The sequence below is a fragment of the Trichosurus vulpecula genome, chromosome 6 (genome assembly GCF_011100635.1).
Source record: "Trichosurus vulpecula isolate mTriVul1 chromosome 6, mTriVul1.pri, whole genome shotgun sequence".
NCBI lineage: Eukaryota > Metazoa > Chordata > Mammalia > Diprotodontia > Phalangeridae > Trichosurus > Trichosurus vulpecula.
Window position 1 is genome coordinate 210,152,541 of NC_050578.1, and position 22,412 is coordinate 210,174,952.

At 35.3% G+C, this 22,412-nt stretch overlaps 1 protein-coding gene across 2 annotated transcripts in view; it reads right to left on the reverse strand.

The window, feature by feature from the left end:
* The window catches only part of FAM193A (family with sequence similarity 193 member A), a 251,271-nt gene that overhangs the window by 20,131 nt on the left and 208,728 nt on the right, over nt 1-22,412 (reverse strand). For both annotated transcript variants that reach the window (XM_036763452.1, XM_036763451.1), the window contains 7 exons: nt 21,152-21,403; nt 10,477-10,675; nt 8,187-8,459; nt 7,344-7,626; nt 6,623-6,809; nt 6,057-6,287; nt 2,604-3,429 (listed from right to left, as the gene is read on the reverse strand). In XM_036763452.1, the coding sequence (XP_036619347.1) occupies nt 2,604-3,429; nt 6,057-6,287; nt 6,623-6,809; nt 7,344-7,626; nt 8,187-8,459; nt 10,477-10,675; nt 21,152-21,403 (2,251 nt within the window). The remainder of the gene's footprint in view (nt 1-2,603; nt 3,430-6,056; nt 6,288-6,622; nt 6,810-7,343; nt 7,627-8,186; nt 8,460-10,476; nt 10,676-21,151; nt 21,404-22,412) is intronic.

Genomic DNA, 22,412 nt, shown 5'->3' on the forward strand with positions numbered 1-22,412 from the left:
ATTCACCTATCAAAAAGTGGAACAAAGGTTTCCCTGGATTTTCTCATTTCCTCAACCTTCACATCTTTTAAAAACAACAAAAAACCCAAATAAACAACTCTTCCAAACATATTCATCTTATGAACAAATCAAGTCATACATGTAAGACTTTTTACGTCTCTAAGAAAAATGACTGCCTCTGTGTTAGAATCAATGTAATTATTATATCATCCAATTCCTAGGATTCTATACTTCATTTCTTTCTTGATTTTTCTCAGGGGCCCCAGATATCTGCAACTTTTATACATTTTGTTGTCAGGTATTAATGAGGAAAATATTTCATATTTCTTAGCCTGTCTGCTTCTCTTACAGACAGCTGTAGGTGGTTTAACCTCTTCTATTTCTGCTGCCACAGATGAGTAAGTTTCCTATTCACCTACTTAGTGAGTATCTTTACAGGAGACAGAAAAGACCTGAAAGTGGCAGAATATATATTTCTCTTTGCTTGGCTTAGGTATTCAATCCTTAGCTTATTTCATCTTTCCAGCCACAAATTTATCATCCTGTGCCCTTCTTCTGTCATGCAATCTCAGAAAAGTATTAGTGAAATGTGAAGAGGATGTTGTAATGTGTGGTAAGAGTTTTCAAAAATTGCAGTTGTTTTAGTGCCACTTCTCAGTGAATTAACTGTCCAGGCAAAGTGACAATGACCAACACAGGAAGAGTTTTCTCTCTCAAGTCAACCATAGCAAAGTAAAAACAGCACCACACTGATTAGAATCCTTACTATGTCAAAGAATGAAAGAACTGGGAAGGTGTAAGAGATAACCTGGTTCAGCTCCCTCACTTTGTATACTGAGACCCAGAGACAGGATGTGATTTCCCCAAGGTCAGAGAATCAGTGAGAGCACCAGGACTTGACTCCAAAAGCTTGCTTCCAAGTTCAGGGCTCTTGTTCACTATGCCAAACAAAGTTACTCCCCCTTTCAAGGTTCTCAGCCCCTAACTAGACTGGTCCTGTTCTTATGTGTGACCTTGGACTAGCTGCTCTCAGCCTCAGTTTCCTCTTCTCTAAAATAAGTGGGTCAGACAAATAAATTCAATGATCCTTTGCAACTCTGACAATGTATTATCTATATACTGGTGCAGAAAGATGGATGCCATGAAATAAGAGATATCCTATGATGACAGAAGGACATAGAGCACCACAAAGAATAGTGAGACTTAAGAACTGAACAAGGAAACCTAAAATCCAAGTGAATTCTCATTGTATTATGTGATCACAGAATCTTTAGTGCTTAGGATCTTCCCTCATGCCTACAAACACTATTTATGTGAAGAATGGAAACTAAGCAACTTTAAAATAACCTTTCCTTCTGCATCAAAAAATCATTCAATAATTTCAAATCACTCTGAAACTTTGACTTATTAGTTTTTTTCTTCCTGAATCATGCTGCTGATGTCGACTATTTACTTCAAAGATTACTTACCTCTACAAATTATTTTAAGATATAGTTTGAATAATGTTATCAAAAGTTAAGATTGTATAAATTAGAATGGAGTTCATTTTTAATTCTCTTTAATTGAAACTAATCTTATTTCTTGTTAGCCTCTTACAGGCCAATCAACTTGACTAACTTTACTCGCATTAGTGAACATCCTCCTATCATTTTATCTTCAGGAATTTATCTCAATTCTTGAACATTTAGCAATGGTGCTATTACACAGGTGACATGGTGTGCAGAACTTGGGAACTGAGACCTGGGTCTGAAGCCTAGGTCTGATCCTTATTATACTACCCCTCTGCAGCCAAAGACAAGTCACTTCATCTCTATGGGCCTCAGTTTCCTCATCTACAAAAAGGGCACAACAATGCTTGCACTATTTACCTAACACAGGAATGTCATGAGGAAAGGAGCTGGTCAATTTTAAAGCACTATAGAAATGCATTATTATTATACATGGATTATGACACATTTAATTAAGATGCGACTGGAATCTAAGTGTAAGGGAAAACTAAAGTTCACTACCTAAATGAGATAGCTTGAAAAGATACTTTAATCACAGCAGTGGCTCCCCCTGAAACATACTATATGTACTATGAATCAGTAAAAATGTTTAGTACCAAGCTTCGCATTGGCCTCATTCCCCTGGTCCATTCAGGTGAAAAGTCCCTACAAAATGCAAAGCAAGAACAAGGCACAATGTATGTACAAAGTATGTACAATGGCAAAATCTTCCTGTGACATTTTCATAGGATCACAAATTTAGAGCTGGGAGGGTTCCTGAATAGCATATCTGGTCCTTCTCCCTCACTTTATAGATAACCATATTGAATCCCAGAATGGCTTGCTCAAGGTCACAGGACAAAAAAATGAAATGGCAGAACCAGGAACCAAATCTATATTCTGACTCCAAATTTAGGGCTTTCCCCCAGGATATTATACTGCCTCTCAGAGATTAATCAGTCAACATTTTATGTGCCAGGCACTGGGCTAAGCACTCACCAACACATTGTCTTTCTAGCCATAGGTTCTTCACTAAAGACCCTAGATATTATGTCATCTTCTGACAAATCACACACTTAATCAACCTCAACATGACTGTGTCTGAGCTATATTTACCAATTGAATTGTTGACTTTGTCTCCTTTTTTCTTCTTATTTTTCTTGTTCTTGCCCTTCGGCTGTGGAGAATCTGCCAATACTAATTTGTTGTTTGGGGGCTGCTCATTTGGAGAAGGGGATTCAATTAGGATTGGCAGCGGTTTTTCTTCTTTGACATGATTTAGTTGCTTTCTGTTGTTGTTGTTACTGTTGACTTTTTTCTCCTCTTTTCTCTGCTCAGCAGAGGAGGTGAGTTCTACTGCCTTCACTTTGGGTTCTGTGTGGTTCCTGGGCCTGGGCTGGCTCTCGGGCACTTTGGGAGATTCGGCCGGCTTACTGACAGGCTTGAGCTTTGTTTTACTGTTCCCCTCTTTGTGGTGGTGCATTATGTCAAAGAGGAATGAAAGCGGTTCATGCTGCTTCACACCCAGCTCTTTTTGGAAAAGGAGTTTAGAGTCTCTCGAGTTGCCTGGACTAGATAGTGCACAAACTGTTTCAGGCCCTGGCCTCTGTTCCAAATGATTAACATGCCTGGAAGGTGAACTTGAGGAGGTTTCTGTTTTCTCAGACTGCTCAAGGGTGCCGTTTTGTATCTCCTCAGAGCTAGGTACTGACTCTTTTGTTGATTGGAAATTCCTAGCAAGCATGTCCAACTTTGGACAGTCTTTATTTGTTCTATCTTTTTTCTTTTTCTTTACAGCTCGTAGCTGTTGGAGCTCTTGAAGCCTCTGGAATTCCTCTTTGAGTCTTTCTTCTTCCTCTTCCTCCCGCCGCCTTTGTTCCTCAAGGAGCTGGTGATGTTCTCTCTCCCTGGCTTCTGCTTCAAGACGAGCTTTCTCTTCTAGCTATAAAAAAGTGATTTAAAAGTTGACAGTAAGTACTCTAAATTAAGACAAATAGGAAAAGTTAGGATGACATGTGATGAGCATATGTTAAGGAAAATTATTCCTATTAAAGAAGAATGACATATTAAAAAGTTATGTAGGGCTAAATGTTTAAAATATATCCACTCAAAATTATTTCATAAGGAGTAAAATAAGGAACATATGTAGTAATATAACGTTTCTGAGTTAAACAAGAGTCCTTATTATGTCTCTGCTAATGCTAAGCACATCAAAAAAGGTAGTACGATATTTATATATGATGCCCATGAAATTACAGTACAATTTTCACTTGCAATATCTTGCATTGTGCTCTGTACGTGCACAAAGAAAACCAAGTGTCAACTATCCGTTTCTGCAACTTAAATACTAGATTTATTGGGCAGTATTCATATGGTACTTAATTGTATATGTAATATCACTCAATAAGCACAGATTTCTAGAGTAGATGAAGGTCGGATGCCAATGCATGAATATATGTAGGTATGACATAGAAGAAATAAGGATATAATATTGAATTATAATTCAAGAATATTTCCTCTCATCTCAGGACAGACATATAGAAAGCCTTTATATGGTAGGATAGTGCCTTTAAAAAGTCAGCAATGAATGGAAAAAATGATCTCTGAACATTTCTGGTACCTAGAAGGGCTGGGAATTAATTTTTATTTCTTGCTTGAAAAAGGGACACAAATTCCGGAAACTCTAAGTAAAAAAAATTTCATCTGTCTAGGAAACAAATAAAAGTCATTAAAAATTTTGTCACTGGAGAAGGCAAAGATTTTTAAAAGTAGACTAATTTCTGGGACCAGACTTATCTAAGAGTTCTAAAGATAGAAATTTGGTCTATATAGGTCCTAAAACCAAATGACAATAGAACCATAAAAATTTATCAGAGTGATAAAATCTTAGAGTTAGAAGGAATATCCAATGTAATCTAGTCACAAGTTCTCCCTAGTTTTTTACTGGTAAAGTGATAGTGATATACAATAGTTGATAGTACCCACAGTAGGAGCCCATAGTTGGAAAACGCAGCTGGGAAATCCTTCACTTGCTCCATTAGTGAGCGTTCTGATGTTTTACTCCTAGTGCTTAAAGATTCTGGTCTATGGATCCTGAGAGGTCTCTGGGCCTGACCCTATCATACCCTCTGGCAAATGTTTCAGCTCAGGTTTTCCTTTGTACAACTAAACTACTGAACTTAACTATTTTACTTTATTTGAAACTTAATCACATGGGGAAAAATAGCTCAAGAAACAGAAATATTTTACTATCATTTTCAGGAAAGGATAAACAATTTAACATTTGTTCTTACAAATCAAATTCTGAAACAGCTCTGTGGGAAGAATCATGATAAAAATATTATATGAGCTAGATGACTGTCAGAGAAAACCATATACTCTACTACACAAGCCTATGTGGAAAGGAATAAACATTTATATAGCACTTACTATGTGCCACGCACTGTGCTAAGCACTTTACAAATGTTATTTCATTTGATCTTCATAGCAACCTTTGGAAGTAGGTGTTATTTTGATCCCCATTTTACAGCTGAGGAAACTCAGGCAAAGAGAGATTAAGTGACTTGCCCTGGGTCATCTAAGTATCTGAGACTGGCTTTAAACTATATATCCTAGCAGAACTTGGTCTTTTAGAGCTGCCTATGACCAAAGTGCTCATTTGTTAAAAGACACTCAATTAGTCAAAGCTCATTTGCTTCTATAACATTCTCCCGTTATCTAAGGTGACTGATATCTTGTTTCACATTCTATTTACTTTTGTTAAGGTTAACTGAACAAGAGTACCACAGGGCCATTACTGAGGAGATGCCTGAAATCCTTGTACAGTGTACAAGGGATGCCTGACTTACTTAGTGGTGTAACCATGGCCAAGAATTAGCTCCTATCTGGCTGTTCAGCACTGCTCTCACTCCACAAATAAAAAACAACAGTAATGGTAGCATACCAGACAGAATAGATGGGGAGAACAACTATGAACTATTACAAAGGTCTACATCCCTCACATCCTTTGAACATTGATCATTTGGACAAAAACGACTTTAGTCTTCAATTGACTGCCCTTTTCATTCTTGAGTTCTCCTTCCTCTACTGCCTCTATATCTCTGTATTTCTTTGCCTCTTCCTGCAGCAACCAAAGCATTTCTTTTTATTCATTTAGACCCTTGGAAAAATAACTAAACGTATTGAAAACTACATTTCTAAACACATGCCCCTACATGAAAATATAGGTTTATCTTTTCTTGACGAGAGAGGAGTATGATTTCAAGTTCAAATGTTTGGTGTTTTTTTTAAACCCACAAATACTCTCCTCCAACACTGCAAGTGAACCATATTTCAAGTGAGCAGTAGCAGTGAACTTGCAAGATGTTTTCTATAAAACGGAAATGTACAAGTTGTAATCAACTTGCATTTTAAAATCCTATTGAACAAAGTGTATTTTCATAAGAAATACTACGTTACTGCTAAATTAGCAAGTTTTTTATGTGCCATCTCCCCACACATGTTAAAATTCCTTTAAAGAAATTTGGAATTGTTGCAAAAAACGAAGTAATTATTTTGTTGCTTTTTTACCTTTCTTTGCTTATGTCTTGCTCGTTTGGCAGCCCGAGTACTGCTCACTGGTTTGGTCTCTGAACTGTTTATAAACTGTAACAAGTCTTCTACCTTTCGATGATCAACGACACTCTCCCTTTCTGAGATTTGATCAGTTTTTTTTGGCTGCTCTTCTTTCCTCTTGGTTAAACGTAAACGGAGCTTCTCCCTCATTTCTGCGTAATTTCTACTTGTTGGTGCAGCTGGTGGCTAAGAAGATTTAATGAAAACATTAGATAGAACTTCTAAGTTTAGAAGTTATGGATGCGAACATCCAGATAACACCTTTTTAAATGCACTGCAAATTAAGTACAATATAACAAAATATGTCCCTACTTAATTTATAGTATCAGAAGCTTATTAGCAATAAAACCTACATATTTCATAATTAAAATACAATGTAAGATGTTTAAAAAATCAGTTTTAGAATACCAAGAAATAATAATTTCATCTAAGGAAGAAACATCAAAATATGCCTATGTGGATCTGTTATGAGTAAGATGACAGAAAAACCATCAGGCATGAAATCCAAAAAAGGAACTTACACCGCCATGCCCGAAGAACTCACAGTAACAACAGTCACAGTATTTTCCTTCTTTCTGGTTTGTGGATGTTGAGGTACTAGAGCTGTGCTCAGAACAGCTATCTTCATCTTGGCTTTCTTCTCCATCATATTGCTGATGGTCATATGCACTGCTGTTTTCACAACGATGCCCTTCACAATCAGGGTCACTGTATAGTTTAAAAAAAAAACACCACCACCTCCCATTAATACACCAGAGACATACGAGTCAGCAGCTGGCAGTTAGGAAGAGAACTTTGCTATAACATGATGTTAATGCCCACATTAAAAGCAAAAGCACCCACTTACTACAGTGCTTCCACTAGAAATAGTGAACCTTGAAAAAAATAATGACAGAAAATTCAGAAGACTAGGGAATCTTTAAATGGCTATCCAAACTTGGGCAACTAATCGCATTCAGAGAGCTGGACTAGCAGTCCTCTGAGTTCCACTGGGATTCTGTGAATATAATCTTAGACTGGAACTGTGTGGCTCCTGCCATGACAACCATGAAAACTAAGCAGACTATCATGTTGAAATATGCTACAACAAATATTTCTTTGTAACTCTTTGGTTTTAAAATGTTCATTGAGGAGGGAATTCAATTCTTCTATATAGCAAAGTTAATTAGTCAAAACTCAACTTTAAAAAAATAAGCAGCATTCACAACTGTTGATTTACAAAATTCAGGTGTGAAGACTCACCTGCATATACTTGGTGGAGCACTAACTGAGCTGTCTGTAGTAGATGTAGGTGGTGCTAGGGTGGTGGGACAAAGCCCTGAATGTGGATCCACAAATCCAGGAGCTGTGGCAGCAGTTTTGGGAAAGGATGGTGCTGTGAGATTTGCAAGATGGGGTGTGGAGGCTGGTGAAAGTGCAGCAGGAGAAAGAGAAGGAAGAGATGCTAAACCAGTAGGGCTATTTCTTGGTGCAACTGGTGCAGAATGTCTATGATCCTCTTTATTGATATTGTGAAACACTTCACCTAAAATATAAAGAGATCAAAGCAGTTCTTTAGTCAGGTACATTTTAACCCTCACATTCAACATACTTTCTTTAATGTTATATTGACACTTTATCCACTAGTGACTCAAACTAAAGATAATGTAATTGTTCACACCTATGATACTATATTAGCTAAACACCAATCTAATTTAGGCTTCTTTAGTACAAATTTGATGTTTCTCCTTTATTTCAAAAGAGCTCAAAAGATCTGTGACAGGTGCCTAAAGATTATGTCAACAGTAAAAATACTACAATTCTGCAAATGTACACTGAAAGTAATTCATTCTTACTACTACAGAATAGAAGATTTAATTCCTATGCATCACGTACAAAGATTTAAGACAAAATATATTAAAGGGACAGGCTTAAAGTTAAAGAAGAATCCAACACTGTGGCAAAAACTCTATAACTCAATGCTGTGACTACAATGTATTGTACCTTACGTGATAAACAAGCTGAGTGATCTCAAATGGGTTTAAAACTTTGGTGTGACTAAATTAAAACCAACTATTAATGGTTTACGAGGCTATGCGCTGTTACCTATTGATGAAGGTCTCTTGGAGGATACTTTAAATTGGTTGTTGCTGGATTGCACTGTGGTAGCAGTGCATGAGACAGAGGAAGTAGCTGAAGATGTTGCCATAACAACTTTATTAGCTTCCATAAAAGCATCTTGAAAATTGTAGAGACATTTCTTTTTTGCAGCATTTTTTTTCTCTTTACTATCAGTAACTGTAGTAGTTTCATTGCCAGATGTGGTAGGAAGTGCTTCAGGTCTTATTTCTGAGAGTGTTGGTCCTAATATGTCACTACCTTTAAAGAAGAGATAAAAAATTAAGAGTTTTATGATTAAAAATATAATTCTTTCTAAAGTACAGACTGGCAACCAAATACCTCACTGTTTGCATATAGCGGTAACATTAGGTTTTCCTGGTCTGGGGAAGACCGATCTCTAAAAGACAAGTATTACATTTATTAAGTTTATTTATTAAATTTATTTATTTGTTATGATATATATTATATAATATGTAATAATAAATAAATTTATTAAATTTATCTTCTCTAAAACCTAAACTACTCAAACAATGGATTTCTCCACTATGAATGAAAGTTTAATGTTAGGTTGTTGGAACTTGAACTGTGCCATTTCTTTTCTCAAAAGTCACTGGAAAAATGTATAAGGTTTGCTCACAATTCAAGATATATGAGATACAGGAAAAAGAAATAAGTGGCAGGGTTAACTCCTTCTGTCACTGCACTTACATAACTCCCAAGGTTTGAGACCACAAATAGTTGGGAAGGCCAATGAGCAGTCAGTTTTCAAAGACATGGAGGCACAAAAAAATGTATCTTGGTAATGGTAAAGGGAATGTCAGTTAAAAGTGGAAGTTAATATGTTCAGGTTAGCTATTGTCTTATTGTACTATGGATATAATTATATTTAGATTGAGTAAACAAATTACCCAAGGATAACAAAATTATTGATGAAGAGCTAAAATGAGAAAAGTTCCTTAGTGATAGGCAGTAGATTCAAAATTTATACTTCTTCCAATAAAGGGATTAACTAAACATACTATTTTGGTCTATTTGTCCTTTCCAGGAAATTCTTATTAAGTACAGCTTAACTAATTAAAACTATTAGAAGGAACAGAATAGGAAGGTGGGCAAATTTTGAAGATTAAGAGAAACAGAAGGTAATTAGAGATACAATAAGGGATGAGAGAGGAAGAAAGGGAGAGATAGAATGGGGTAAATTATCTTGCATTAAAGTGGCAAGAAAAAGCAGTTCTGTTTTTGGGAGGGAAGAGGGGGCAGGTGAGGGGGAATGAGTGAATCTTGCTCTCTTTGGATTTCACCTGAGAAGGCAATAACATACACACTCAATTGGGTATCTTACCCCACAGGAAAGAAGGAGGAAGGAGATTAAAAAGGGGGGATGACAGAAGGGAGGGCAGATGGGGGAGGAGGTAAATCAAAAGCAAACACTTTTGAAAAGGGACAGGGTCAAGGGAGAAAACTGGATGAAGGTGGATAGGATAGGAAGGAGCAAAATATAGTCTTTCACAACATGAGTATTGTGGAAGGGTTTTGCATAATGATACACATGTGGCCTATGTTGAATTGCTTGACTTCTTAGGGAGGGTGGGGAGGGAAGAGAATTTGGAACTCAAAGTTTTAAAAGCAGATGTTCGGAAAAAAAAAATTTTTTTGCATGCAACTAGGAAATAAGATATACAGGCAACGGGGCACAGAAATCTATCTTGCCCTACAAGAAAGAAAGGGAAAAGGGGATGGGGTTGGGGGAGTGGGGTGACAGAAAGGAGGGTTGACTGGGGAATGGAACAATCAGAATATATGCCATCTTGGAGTGGGGGGGAGGGTAGAAATGGGGAGAAAATTTGAAATTCAAACTCCTGTGAAAATTAATGATGAAAACTAAAAATATTAAATAAACAAATAATGATTTAAAAAAAAAGGATGTTAAAATTGTCTTTACATGTGATTAGAAAAAATAAAATACTATTTAAAAGAAAAAAAGAGAATTATTATGACCAATGCACTGGTCAAAAAATTGGTTTACACAAGTATTGGCAGTATAATTTGTCCCAAGCCTGACAGATTTTCATTAATAACCAATATTTCAAATCTACCTGTAACATCAACAAGTAATAGTCTCATTCATATTAGTAGCATAATAAATATATTACAGAGCTCAAATCTTGAATATTAGGAGATTTTAGTTGTAAAAGTAAATCCATACATTCTAAATTACTCCACTCATTCACTCAGTTTAAAGTTTTAGGAAATGCAACAAAAAACCAATCCTTACCAGAAATTGTGTCTGGCAAAAAAGTGGCAGGATTCCAGTTCTTATCATTCATCATTTCTGATCCCCAAAGACTTATGAATTTAGAACTATTCCAGTCTGGAGTACTCCCAAAACAGCTTGGATAAATATGGTCTTGAAGAGATGCATTGAATACCTGATGTTTATTTGTATGATTCTGAACAGGTGCTGGTGGTAAAGCCTGCAAAAATTAAAATAATTATTATCTAATTGCATATTCTAATTAATATTCCATTTATCTCTAGGGTCACTCCACAAGCAACAGGCACAGTATTAGGGAAAACTTTCCATACACTATAAAACTAAATTCTAAGGTAAATACATTTTACAAGACTAATTTAATGGGATCATCTTTTTAACAGGATACTTAAGAGACTATCTAGTCGATGTGTTTTTAATCACTTTTTGCATTATGTACACCACTTTGGCAGGCACATCTCAAAAAAATGTTTTTAAATACATAAAATAAAACATACAGGATTACAAAAGAAAACAATTGTAATGAAATAAACTATCAAAACATATTTTTTTAAAGTTCATCGACCCCAGTTTAAAAAGCTCTGATCATTTTACAGATGAGGAAGCTGAAATTGAGACAGCTGAGGTGGCAAGCTGCCCATGGTCACACAACTAAGTTGTAGCAAAGCCAGGACCGAAACACAGGTTCTCAGTCCTACTTTACTGTTCTTTCTAAAGGACCACACATAATGTTGACCTTTATTTATGGTATGTAATTATATGCACTTATGTAAGCATATAGGGAGATTTATCTATTCACACTGATACTGGCACACAAAATATACTAGCTGGGTAGTTTACATAAATTGCAAGCACTTGTGTACTGTACATTGCTATTAATGAATACAAAGAGTTAAACTTTAAACAGGCTTAGATTTTAAAACTTAAAGGAAAAATTCTAACAATCTTAAACCCACTAATTTCTATCATTTGTCCCTCATTACTTTTAAAATAAAATACATTTTTGCAAGATTAGGATTTTGTTTCAAGATTTGTTCCAATAGGCTACTTTTTCATCTTAGGACACAATGATTGTGACTATGGAGTTAACTTTGAGACCACTGATGTGTTGCAGGACAATGAAAATAAAGTTGAGACCAATGCTGCTTTCTCACTAGCTCTTCCAATGGCTGAAAAAAAATAGTTTAGGTTATTTGATTTTCCAAGGTCAGCTATGATCAATGGCACTCTTTTAAGCAGGTAACTTATTCATTCAGTAACTAAGGGACATGAGTTCAAATCAAGAACCACTTCTTTCACGAAGCTGCCCACACTATTTCAGCATTCACTGATCTCTATGCTACATATGTGACCTCACTAGCACAGACACTCCCTCCAGTGGTACAGAGTGCCAGCTATCCATACTCTTATTCATGTTCTCATGTAAATCTCACCTAATGTGATAGAAGCATTCCTCTAGGTCTCATGTAATTATGTAGGTACCAATGGAACATACATGCTGCCCACTAGTTAATCTTACATCTTGCTCCATGATAAAGCCATCTCCATTTCTGGCCTTACAGTTTTTTTGATATTATCTTTAAAGTTCTTTCTGGTGCACAATTCATTGGTAACCAGTGATAGCTCACATTTCAATATGCATCTCTCCACTGGCCTCTGGGTGACCTACAATTTTAAATATTGAGAGACTGCAGTATTCTAAGATTTACAGCCATATTGCACCAACAAAAGAATATTGGTGTTCAAAATGAGGTCTTTTTTGGGGGGGAAAGAGTGAGGTCATTAAAAGCTTTGTACAATTTGCCAAAAGCAACCTACAGGAACATACATTTAGAGCTAGAAGAGACCTGAGAGGTTATATAGTCCAATTCCCTCCTTTAAAAATTTTATTTTTTTATTCTGAATTTAAATACCAAATAAAATGAGCACTTTTAGAAATACTGGCTTTTCCTTTTAAAACATATAATGGCACAAGTAACTTTAAAAAGTTGACTTGTTTAGGTTTCCTTCTTTTTTCCTTTGTGCTTAAAAAAATGCTCTAATACCACCCCTTTTTGGGGGAAGAGAGGAGGGATGCAACAAAGTGATAGTAAATGACAGAACTGAAATGTAAACTAAAATCCTTTGACTCCAAATCCACTGCTTTTCTCACTAAATTATACTGATTCTTCTGTCATGTTCTATTTATTCAATTCTGGGCCTGGATCACTGTCCAAATTAAACATACTAATGAACCAGCTCAATAGGCTATTCTTCTAAATGCATACATAACATAGTCTGAAAAATAGGTACTCTTTATATACTTGACTTGTTCAGTGTCAACAGTAAAGTCAAAAATTTGATTACGGATATGATTTTGGAGACTTATTTGGTAAGTTCTGGGGCTTGCTGCAATCAGCATAATGTCATCTATAAATAAGAGTATCTGTATAATTTCACAATCTGTAAGAAATTCCTCATCTATCTGACAGCTAAGTGGCACAGTGGATAGAGTGCCAGGCCTGAAGTCAAGAAGACTCATCTTCCTGAATTCAAATCTGACCTCAGACACATACTAGCTGTGTGATACTGGGAAATCATTTAACCCTGTTTGCTTCAGTTTCCTAGTCTGTAAAATGAACTAGAGAAGTAAGTGACAAACCACTCCAGTATCTCTGCCAAGAAAACCTCAAATGGGGTCACAAAGAGTAGGACACAACCCAAAATGACTGAACAACATCTGTCTGGACAACCTTGGGAAATACTGAAAAGAATCTCTCTCTCTCTCTGTCCTAATTCATGCCTTGATTTGTTATTGCGGGTGTGTGTGTGTGTGTGTGTGTGTGTGACCAAACAAAATAATTTTAATACATACAAAGGCGACACCATCTTGTTGGAAAGGCGTGTCCAAAGGTACATTTTGTTTTACTGTATCAAATGATAATTTTCAGAGTGAACAAGCACAGTGGAATCATATTCTCTGCACCTCTGACTGAATTATGTTAACTGTAAATATGTGGACGGTGACAGAATATTGCTTGGGAAAGCCTAGTTGTTCTTTTCTCAACCCTTTATTAAAAATTTCCTCAATATAATTATTCTTATTTAGATTATTTTAGATATTTTGATTATTTTATATTTGGTAGAGATGGGCAAACCTATGGGTTGGCTGTCATTGATTTGATCTTATCTTTTCAATAGTAATAAACCCGAGATTACCTCCCCTCCTTTGGAATACTCCCACATTAGGCATTCAATACATGCTGTTGTCTTGAATTGAATTTCTAATCAACTCTTCTGTAAACCATTTTTCCCCTCCAAAACTTCTCATTGTTTTTAGGAATGATACTGTTCATAATTTTCCACCACCCTTCTCTGCAAACTTTTATCAATGAGTTTATAACCTAAACTCATGTTGCCACGTGCTGCCATATTTCTCTGGCACAGAAATCGACTATTTCCTAGTTGAAAAGGTTACTAGGATCTTTAGGTCTCTCACTGTGATGAATGATTTACATCAGTTAACTTCCTGACAGTCTGTTCTATTACCCATTTACCAGCTTTTAAAAGCATTAAATAGGTTTAAATAGATTTGGGTAGAGGACAACACAAATTTTCATTTGTACTCTTCCAATTTGGTATTGTATTATTGTTAATGAGTTGTAAGTTGATTTAGAAATGAGTTCTGTATTGATACCAAAAGAATTTTCTGTAAGATAAAATATAATCAATTCTTTAATGTTGTTATTCAGCGTTCACTGTATTGAATCCCTTATGACTATGAACAAAGTTATTTATCACGTATCTGAGGAAACTCATTTCCCTCCAAACTTATTTCTGTCAAGGGCACCATCATCTTTCAAGACCACATGTTGATAAACTTTATCCTTGACTCTTCATTCTCCCTCATCCTATGTATCTCATTGGTTGGTGAATCTTATCATTTCTACCTCCATAACATCACCTCTCATTTGGACTACTGCAGTATACTGAAAAAAATTTTTTTTAACATTTTTATTTAAAGTTTTGAATTCCAAATTCTATTCCTTCCTTCTTCCCTCCTGGAGATGGTAAACATTCAGATACAGGTTATACATGTTCAATTATGTAAAACACTTCCATATTAGTTGTTTTGTATAAGAAGACTAGAATAAAAGAAAAAAATTAAAGTGAAAAATAGCATGCTTCAGTCTATATTCAATTAATATCAGTTCTTTCTCTGGAGATAGTATGCTTCATCATTAGTCCTCAGGGATTGTCCTGGATCATTATATTGCTGAGAATAACTAAGTCATTCACAGTTCTTCATCGAACAATATTGCTGTTACTGTGTACAATGTTCTGTTGGTTCTGTTCCCTTAATAAATGACAGCCTTCTGCGCTATGCTGAAATCTCCTTGACAGAAGAACTTGTCTTTTACTTTTGTTCCCTATCCTTTTCCCATCAGTTTGTTGAAAGAGTGGTTCTCACTAAATATTTATTGACAAGATGCACAATAAAGTACTAGCTACCAAGGAAACTAGAGGTTGGAGGAAATTAAAGGAGGATAGATGGGGAGAAAGAATTATATACTAAAAAAAAAAAATACAAGTCAGATCAAGTTGAAATGCTTACCACATTCCTGTATAAAGAGCCCTGGTCTTGGAGATAAGACTAGTTGGGTGCAAATCCTAGCTCTCTTGTTCAACAGCAGCATGGCAAGTCACATCACTGCCCTAGGTTTTCATTTCCTTACTTGTCAGATGAAGAATTCAACCAGATGATCTCTATGGATCTTTCCACGTTTAAGTCTTACGAACTACCTGAAATTTGGCTAGCTGATGTTTATGTGGACTAAGAAGGCTTTCATTTTAAAATGGCCATTCATTTTACAGATAGTTAGGAAATTTTAAATAATATTTTACTAGCTAATACAATTCATCATTTTACAACCATTTCTGAAGTTAAGGTACAAAGGCCAACTACTCACCTAGGTTCAGTTTCTACTTAACAAATCACAGCAGTTTTAAAATTTACTTATCTGACTGTCCCAATTCATCTACAGTCAAAAATAGTTCAACATCACTATTTGCTTAGAAAGAAAAAGGCACAAATTTTTAAACTGTTTCAAGTTAAGAGATGCTTAAATGATGAGAATTTAATTAGAGTTGCAAAACAACAAGGATTTCTGATGAAAGTCTTATTGGCCTGAAGTGATATCAGATATCATGGAGCTAATAATCCTGCAGCCGGGAAAGTGATGTAAAAATAAACAATATTATCCATGAAACTTAACAGCCATGCAAGGGAAGAAAGGAAGTGTAGTGGAAACAGTGATGGAGATGAAGTCAAGACAAACCTAGATTCAGATTTCAGCTCCAGAACTTCCTAGTCTCATGACTCTAGGCAAATCACTTCACACACTGAGTTTTAGTTTTGTCATTATGAAACATGGATAGCGTCACTTATGTGACCTGCCTCAAAGTGGTGTTATAAGAAAACTTGATAAGCTTTCGGAACTTAAGAGAAGTACAAAAGAGTATGCAAAGTTAGAGGCAGGAAAAATAATGTCTGACTTGTGTGGGAGTTAAATGAAAGCTTCATGGAAGAGATCACATTTGAAACAAGCAAAAGAGGTAACAGACTCAGAAATGTTTAGCAATAAGCTTATGGCCAAGCTGGGAAACTAGAACCATGATCTCTCAAGGTCCAGAGAGTCTCAGAGTTCATGTTTAGAATGACAACTGTGGAATAATATGAGGTTCAGAATCACTAAAGAATAATTTGTATTTATTAGACTGGAAAGGCCACAAAGTAAGCTCACCTGGTTCTTTTTGTTTTAATAGAAAATTTTATTATGTTCTTGGTACACCGCAAACATTATTGCTAATAAACATGGCTGCTGAGACATCTGCAATCCATTAGAGCTAAAATAAATTTCATTTGTATTTATCTAGTGAGGAGAGGCATCTCTACCCCAAATAAAATACATTCTAGTCGAACATTTAAGGGCCATCATAAAAACAGGAAACATAAGTCTAATTGACAGAATTTTTACTGGCTGGAATGAAAACGATAGGCCATCTTCTAAATCGTGGCCTATCTATTACAAAAGAATTCTAACTAAGAAGGCATTTCTGGCTACTTCACAGTAAGCAGAAATTTATATTAACTATAAATAACCATACTATGCCAACCCTCTAAGAGGAATATGCAGATTAAGTAAGATTTTGCTATATTTACCACTATAAGATAATCATACCGAACTTCTCTTTTTGTCCCAGAAAACTCTACAACCACGGAAACAAAGAGGTCAGACACCATTTCACTAAGTCAATGTCAGAATTTATTCATGACTTCATCTTTCAACTTAGGCCTTTAACTTATCTGATGCTCAACTCTTCAAGTTCTGTTTGTCTAAAATGCCGTCAATTTTGCTTTTGCCCAGGACCACCAGAATACCATATTTATTTAATATCATCACATTGTTTCCCCTCAAAGGAAAAATTTCATAGCTCTCTTTACATTCATCATTCAAGACACTCTCTAGCCCCTCTCCCTCTCTTACCTGCAAAACACACACACACCCCATCTCCTTTCCAATGACAGTGCTTTGTACACTGTTCCATTTTTTCCACATTGCCCCTCTATCTTAAGGCCCCTTCTTTCCCATGGTCTATGTTTTTTAATGAATGTGAATGATTTTCATTCTTTCTTATTAGAACTCCATCACTCTATTACCTTACTACAACCACAGAAACTTATTTTAACCTCAGATGATCTTATATTTCAGAATACAGATGGAAAGAAGCTTTGTGTGATCATGACACAACACATTTCATGATAAAATAATAGTAGCAGTGGCAGAACAACAATAACTAGGACATGAGAATATCTTGGTTTTACAATATTTTATTTTCATGAAAAATTTGATGCAAGGTATAAATATCTTAAGTGTTCTGCACATGCACATAAAATAGTCATGATAAAGTTAGAAGCAGAATCACAAAATCTCTTTGAAAGAAACCATATCCCTTATCCATACCTTGGATTGTTTTTAAAAATCACCAAGTTAGAACATATTCCTTAAAAGTTTAAGTAGGGATATGGTATGGAGATTTTTCTTAGGAGCGGCTGTTCCTCTTTCTCTCTCATATTCAAAGTAGGGTGGTGCTCATAAAAGAAGCATTTCTCCACTTGCTGAGATAGAACATCATAAACAGATAGACAAACTCTACAATAGGTGTCCTTACACTAACAGATTAAAGTAAAACTTTGAATTATATTAAGAACTAAAACTGTCTTTGTGGTAGACTGGGAGAAGAGAGATAAATGAACTTTTATGTCACTAACACCTGTAAGTAGGCAGTTTGTCCTATCTGCATCACCAAATGCAATTTTTCAGTAGTTTGTTATCATTAGTGACATAATTCAAGGACTCAATCTGGAAGTTTAATGGCTGGGAAAAAAGAAGGTGGGGGGGAAGTCAACAAGCATATATTAAGTACTTACTATTTGCCAGACAAAAAAATTTGTTATTATGAGCAACTAAATTATTAATACTTAAAGGACAAGTAGGATTAATTCTAAAAAATGAATATGCCAGAAAGATATATTTTTTTTCTTATAAAATTCAATAATGGTATCTCTCTGTGTCCAGTTTTGGCTTTATCAAATTTAAACAGGTGGCCAGGACACCTGACTGTGCAAGGTAAGAAAGGCAGACCCAGGTCATTACCTAAAAATGGTTAATAACCCAGAAATAAACATACTAAATACTGCTAGCAATAAATACTGCCAAAGAATCTGGAAGAAGATAACAGACTCAGAAGCAATTAATGATGGCATGGCTTCATGAGAGTTCCAGCAATTTTAGATAATCCTCAGTACATACAAGTGTGCATATGTTTTAAACTATACCTTCAATCAAGAGAACTTCAGCACATAATTCTGCTGGCAATCTAGTTCTTTGTTAATTTCAAGCATCTTCAGGAAATACCATTTTTATATTACTTGCTATTACGGAAGAGGTCTCAGAAGTAATTTAGCTCACCCTCCCATCTACTATAGTAATCCCCCTGACAACAGTCCTCTGCTTGAACACTTGCGAGCTCATTTCTCAATACCTGAAGACTTGTCACCTTTAAAACGAAGGTTATATTACTAGTAGGGCTCAATTTTTTTCCACAACATCTTGCCACTATTAACCACTTATGAGTTGGTATCATTTTTTAAAAGCTAAAAATTAAGCAGCTAGCTAGAAGCGATATTATGATCTTTTTGTCATATAATTTTCCTTAGTTTCATGTATATACAGACTCATTTTCATAATGGAAGCAAATATTTCTGGCATTTGCTTCCATCTAGGCCAAGGCTGTCCAACTCTAGGTTTTTATTGAAACAATAGACAGTATATTTTGATTTCCCATTTTAGTGAGAGCTCTGAGCTCGGCTTTGTTTACTAAAGCATTTAAGTAAATTTCTATGCTTGTAAGAGGGCTGCATAAACCTCACTGTGGGCTACATGCAGCCTGCGGGCCCCGTTTTGGGCAGCCCTTATCTAGGCATTTAACTTCCCCAAGTTATAGTGAAGATTCTCTAGTTTTTGAAAGGTATAATGACAACATAGGCATACAGAGAATTATAAAGACTAGGTAAAATAATCATTTCAATATCAGGTAAAAATGAAATATTTGATTAAGCATACTTTTTTTCTCCAATATAAACATCAATATTCAGCCAATGTATTGCCCTTAATTTAATTTTCCTGGTATTAACATGAGTATTTGACATGGGGTTTAGCCCTGAATTTTTAATCCTATCTTATCAGCATTATCTCTATCACTTTTGAATTGTCTGTGGTCTGGCAGTTTTTACAAATCTCTTAGATCAAGGGTTCTTAACTTTCCGAAGTCCACGAACTTCTTTTAAAAATATATTGATAAATTAATTTTAATATAATTGGTGTCCTTTGAGGTCCTATGTATTTTCTCTTCATTTAAAAAATATTATTCTGAGAAGTCTATAGGCTTTACCAGACTGCTAAAGGTGTCCATGGTACAAAAAAGGTCAAGAATCTCTGTTTTAGGTCAATAGGTAGGACTACCACGATACAAATGTTAAAATGAACAGTAATAAAATGGTGCCAGGGCCCAAATTGCTTTCTTTCAAATGGAATTTTCTTTATCATGACTCTATGCACCACTTCGGGGCAGGGGTGAGGGGAAATTAAATATCTATGAGGAGGACAAGTATTACCAATTGTCATTACCTAAAATATACCCTGTTGGACTTTCCTGATTTTGAGAAGCATAGATCAATCTTGTAGGTTTTCTACCAAGAAAAAACTATAGCAGGGCATCCTGTATTGTCCAGACATAACTTTGCTCCCAAGCAATACAGATTTGAAGTTCAGAATGCAAAGTGACTATTCTCCAACCTAATCAACTCATCAATAGGAAAATAAAGGCTCAAAGGTAGGTCAAAGAAATGATAACAACCGTGAACGGAAAAACTTGAAGTCGGATATACAAAAAATACTGTTATCATGTTAAAAAAAATCAATGCATAACAAAAACTTCTAAAGTCATATATCAGAATAGTAGTCAGACAACATTATAGAATACTATGAAAGTGGAATTATCACCAAGAATCTAACCTAGTTGGATACGATCTATACGAACTACATTCATTAAAAAAACAAACAAACATTTATTGAGCAACACCGTAGAGGACACTGTTAGGTGCCAGGGGAAAAGCAGATAAGTTTACTTCTCTATGGAGTTTCTAGTACAGTAGGAATAGGACACAAATGCAGAAGATGATAGTTTAGACGAATGATTTTTTAGCCTTACTATTCTATAATGCACTGAATGCTACGTATCTAGGGGGAAAGGTCATTATCAAATGGGATAATCAGTGAATATATTCTAATTTAAGATCTTGAAAAGAATTTCATTTTTTGATCTTCTATAGCTATCCCCAACACACCAAAATAGTAATAATACATTAAGAAAAATATTGAATTAAAATCACTATTAGTGATAAAGAAGAACAAACAAAGCCAAACTGAAGCAATACTATATACTGTGTACTATATAAAGATAAAACTACAAAAAACAAAAACAAAACGAAAAACAAAAACAAAACAAAAAACCAAAAAAACCAAAACCATGTGGAAGTGCAAGCCACTAAATCCATGGAGTTCCATACAGTTTACTCCAGCATAGTGTGCTGCCCACAATAAGCACTTGATAAAGATTTGCTGAATGAATGAAAGTGAAAGATTATTTTTTAATACAGTGAACCAGTATGAAATCGTGATATGGAAAGAGCACGGAGAGTCAGGAGATCTCAGTTCTAATTCTGCTCTTTCAAATTTGGAGCTCTGTGACCTTGGACTTAAGTTACACTTCTCCTTTCTAACAGTGAGTTTCTTCATTTATTAAATAAAGAGACTGGACAAAATAATCTATAAAAGTTCCCTCCCACTTTAAATCTCCATGGTTCTAACTTCTTTCTTTTCAGGTATATTGCATAGAGTATAGAAAGGAATATTTGAGGAGGTCTGGTTCACAGTACAGCTAAGAATGGACATTCTTCTTTCCAACCACCCAGTTTTATATACGTGTTTTCATAATGTTTATTCATTCAAGACAGAAGCAACTGGTTAAAACTGCTCTAACAACAGATATATGGCAGCTCTTTAATATGACTTACCTTACTGTGTGTAAAGGGGGATGCCGTATACAAAGTAGGGTGAATAAGAGGACGAGGCAGATGTGGAATAGTATGTAAAGGTAAATGTCCATGAATATGAGGGTAAAGGTGAAGTGCAGGATGTGCAGGTTTTTCTGGGTTCATAAACTGGTGACCAGTAGGAAGACGGCCAGCTGCCAGTGCTGATGCAGTCAGACCAGAAGCTTCTTGTTTACAGACATGGCATTCACAAGTATTTAGACCTGGGTCAGCCTAAAATGAAAAAAATATTACCTATTTATTAGATAAACTAAGGAATTATCTTTAAAATCTCACAAAATGTAATTTGTCTCTGAACAGCAGTTAAACTACAAATACAAAGATTAAAAAATGCATTATGAACAAGCATGAGCAATGCTGGATACAAATCAAGGGAGTCAGAATAAACCTAGTTGTACTCTCCCCCTCCATCATCAAGGCTCAGGATTACCTTTAAAAATATGAACAGCAACTTAACATATGCTAGAACCATTTAAGTATAGTAGTGCTGTCACAGAATCTTTGGACATGAAGTACACTTATACAGGAGAAAGATAGACACATTCGCACTGTCATACTCTAGTTACTGCCAGCAAGAAATGGACCAGATATGTTGGAAGACTTCATTTTAAATGGAAATATTCAAATCTTAATAAGTAGTATAAAAGAAACGGAAGCAACAGAAGCCACATCTATAAGTGCAAAATGAAAAGATCTTTGAAAAGCCTTTCATTTTTGCAATCTTAATGATCAATGCAGATTGTTCCACAATTGTTCTGACTCTATCACTTGTCAAATTGGCTGAAATTAATGGATTTGCCATGCCTGGCCTGATTTGCCTGCAATACATCTACATTGCCTAAGTAAATTATCCAAACTGCAAAGAAAGCTAATAAAAGATTTTAGAACTGCCATACATGGCACTAAATTGTGATCTGATTTACAGAAATATGGAATTCTACAGATTTCATCCTTTTATATGAGTACTAAAGGCCTTAGATTTGTTAAATCAAAGTACAAAGGCCCTTTGAGGCAATCAGTCAACCGAGAGAATTTTTAATGAACATAATCAACTAAATAAAAGTGGAGAGATGTTAACAAAAATGAAATTTCTATTCATTTGTAATTTCTTTCATAAATGAAGAATAGGCCTATAGCACTCTAAAAATCACTTTCTCAAATGTAAGAGTTGCTTATTTGTAATTTGGGTCCTTCCATTTCCCAAAATGAATTAGCATTGTTC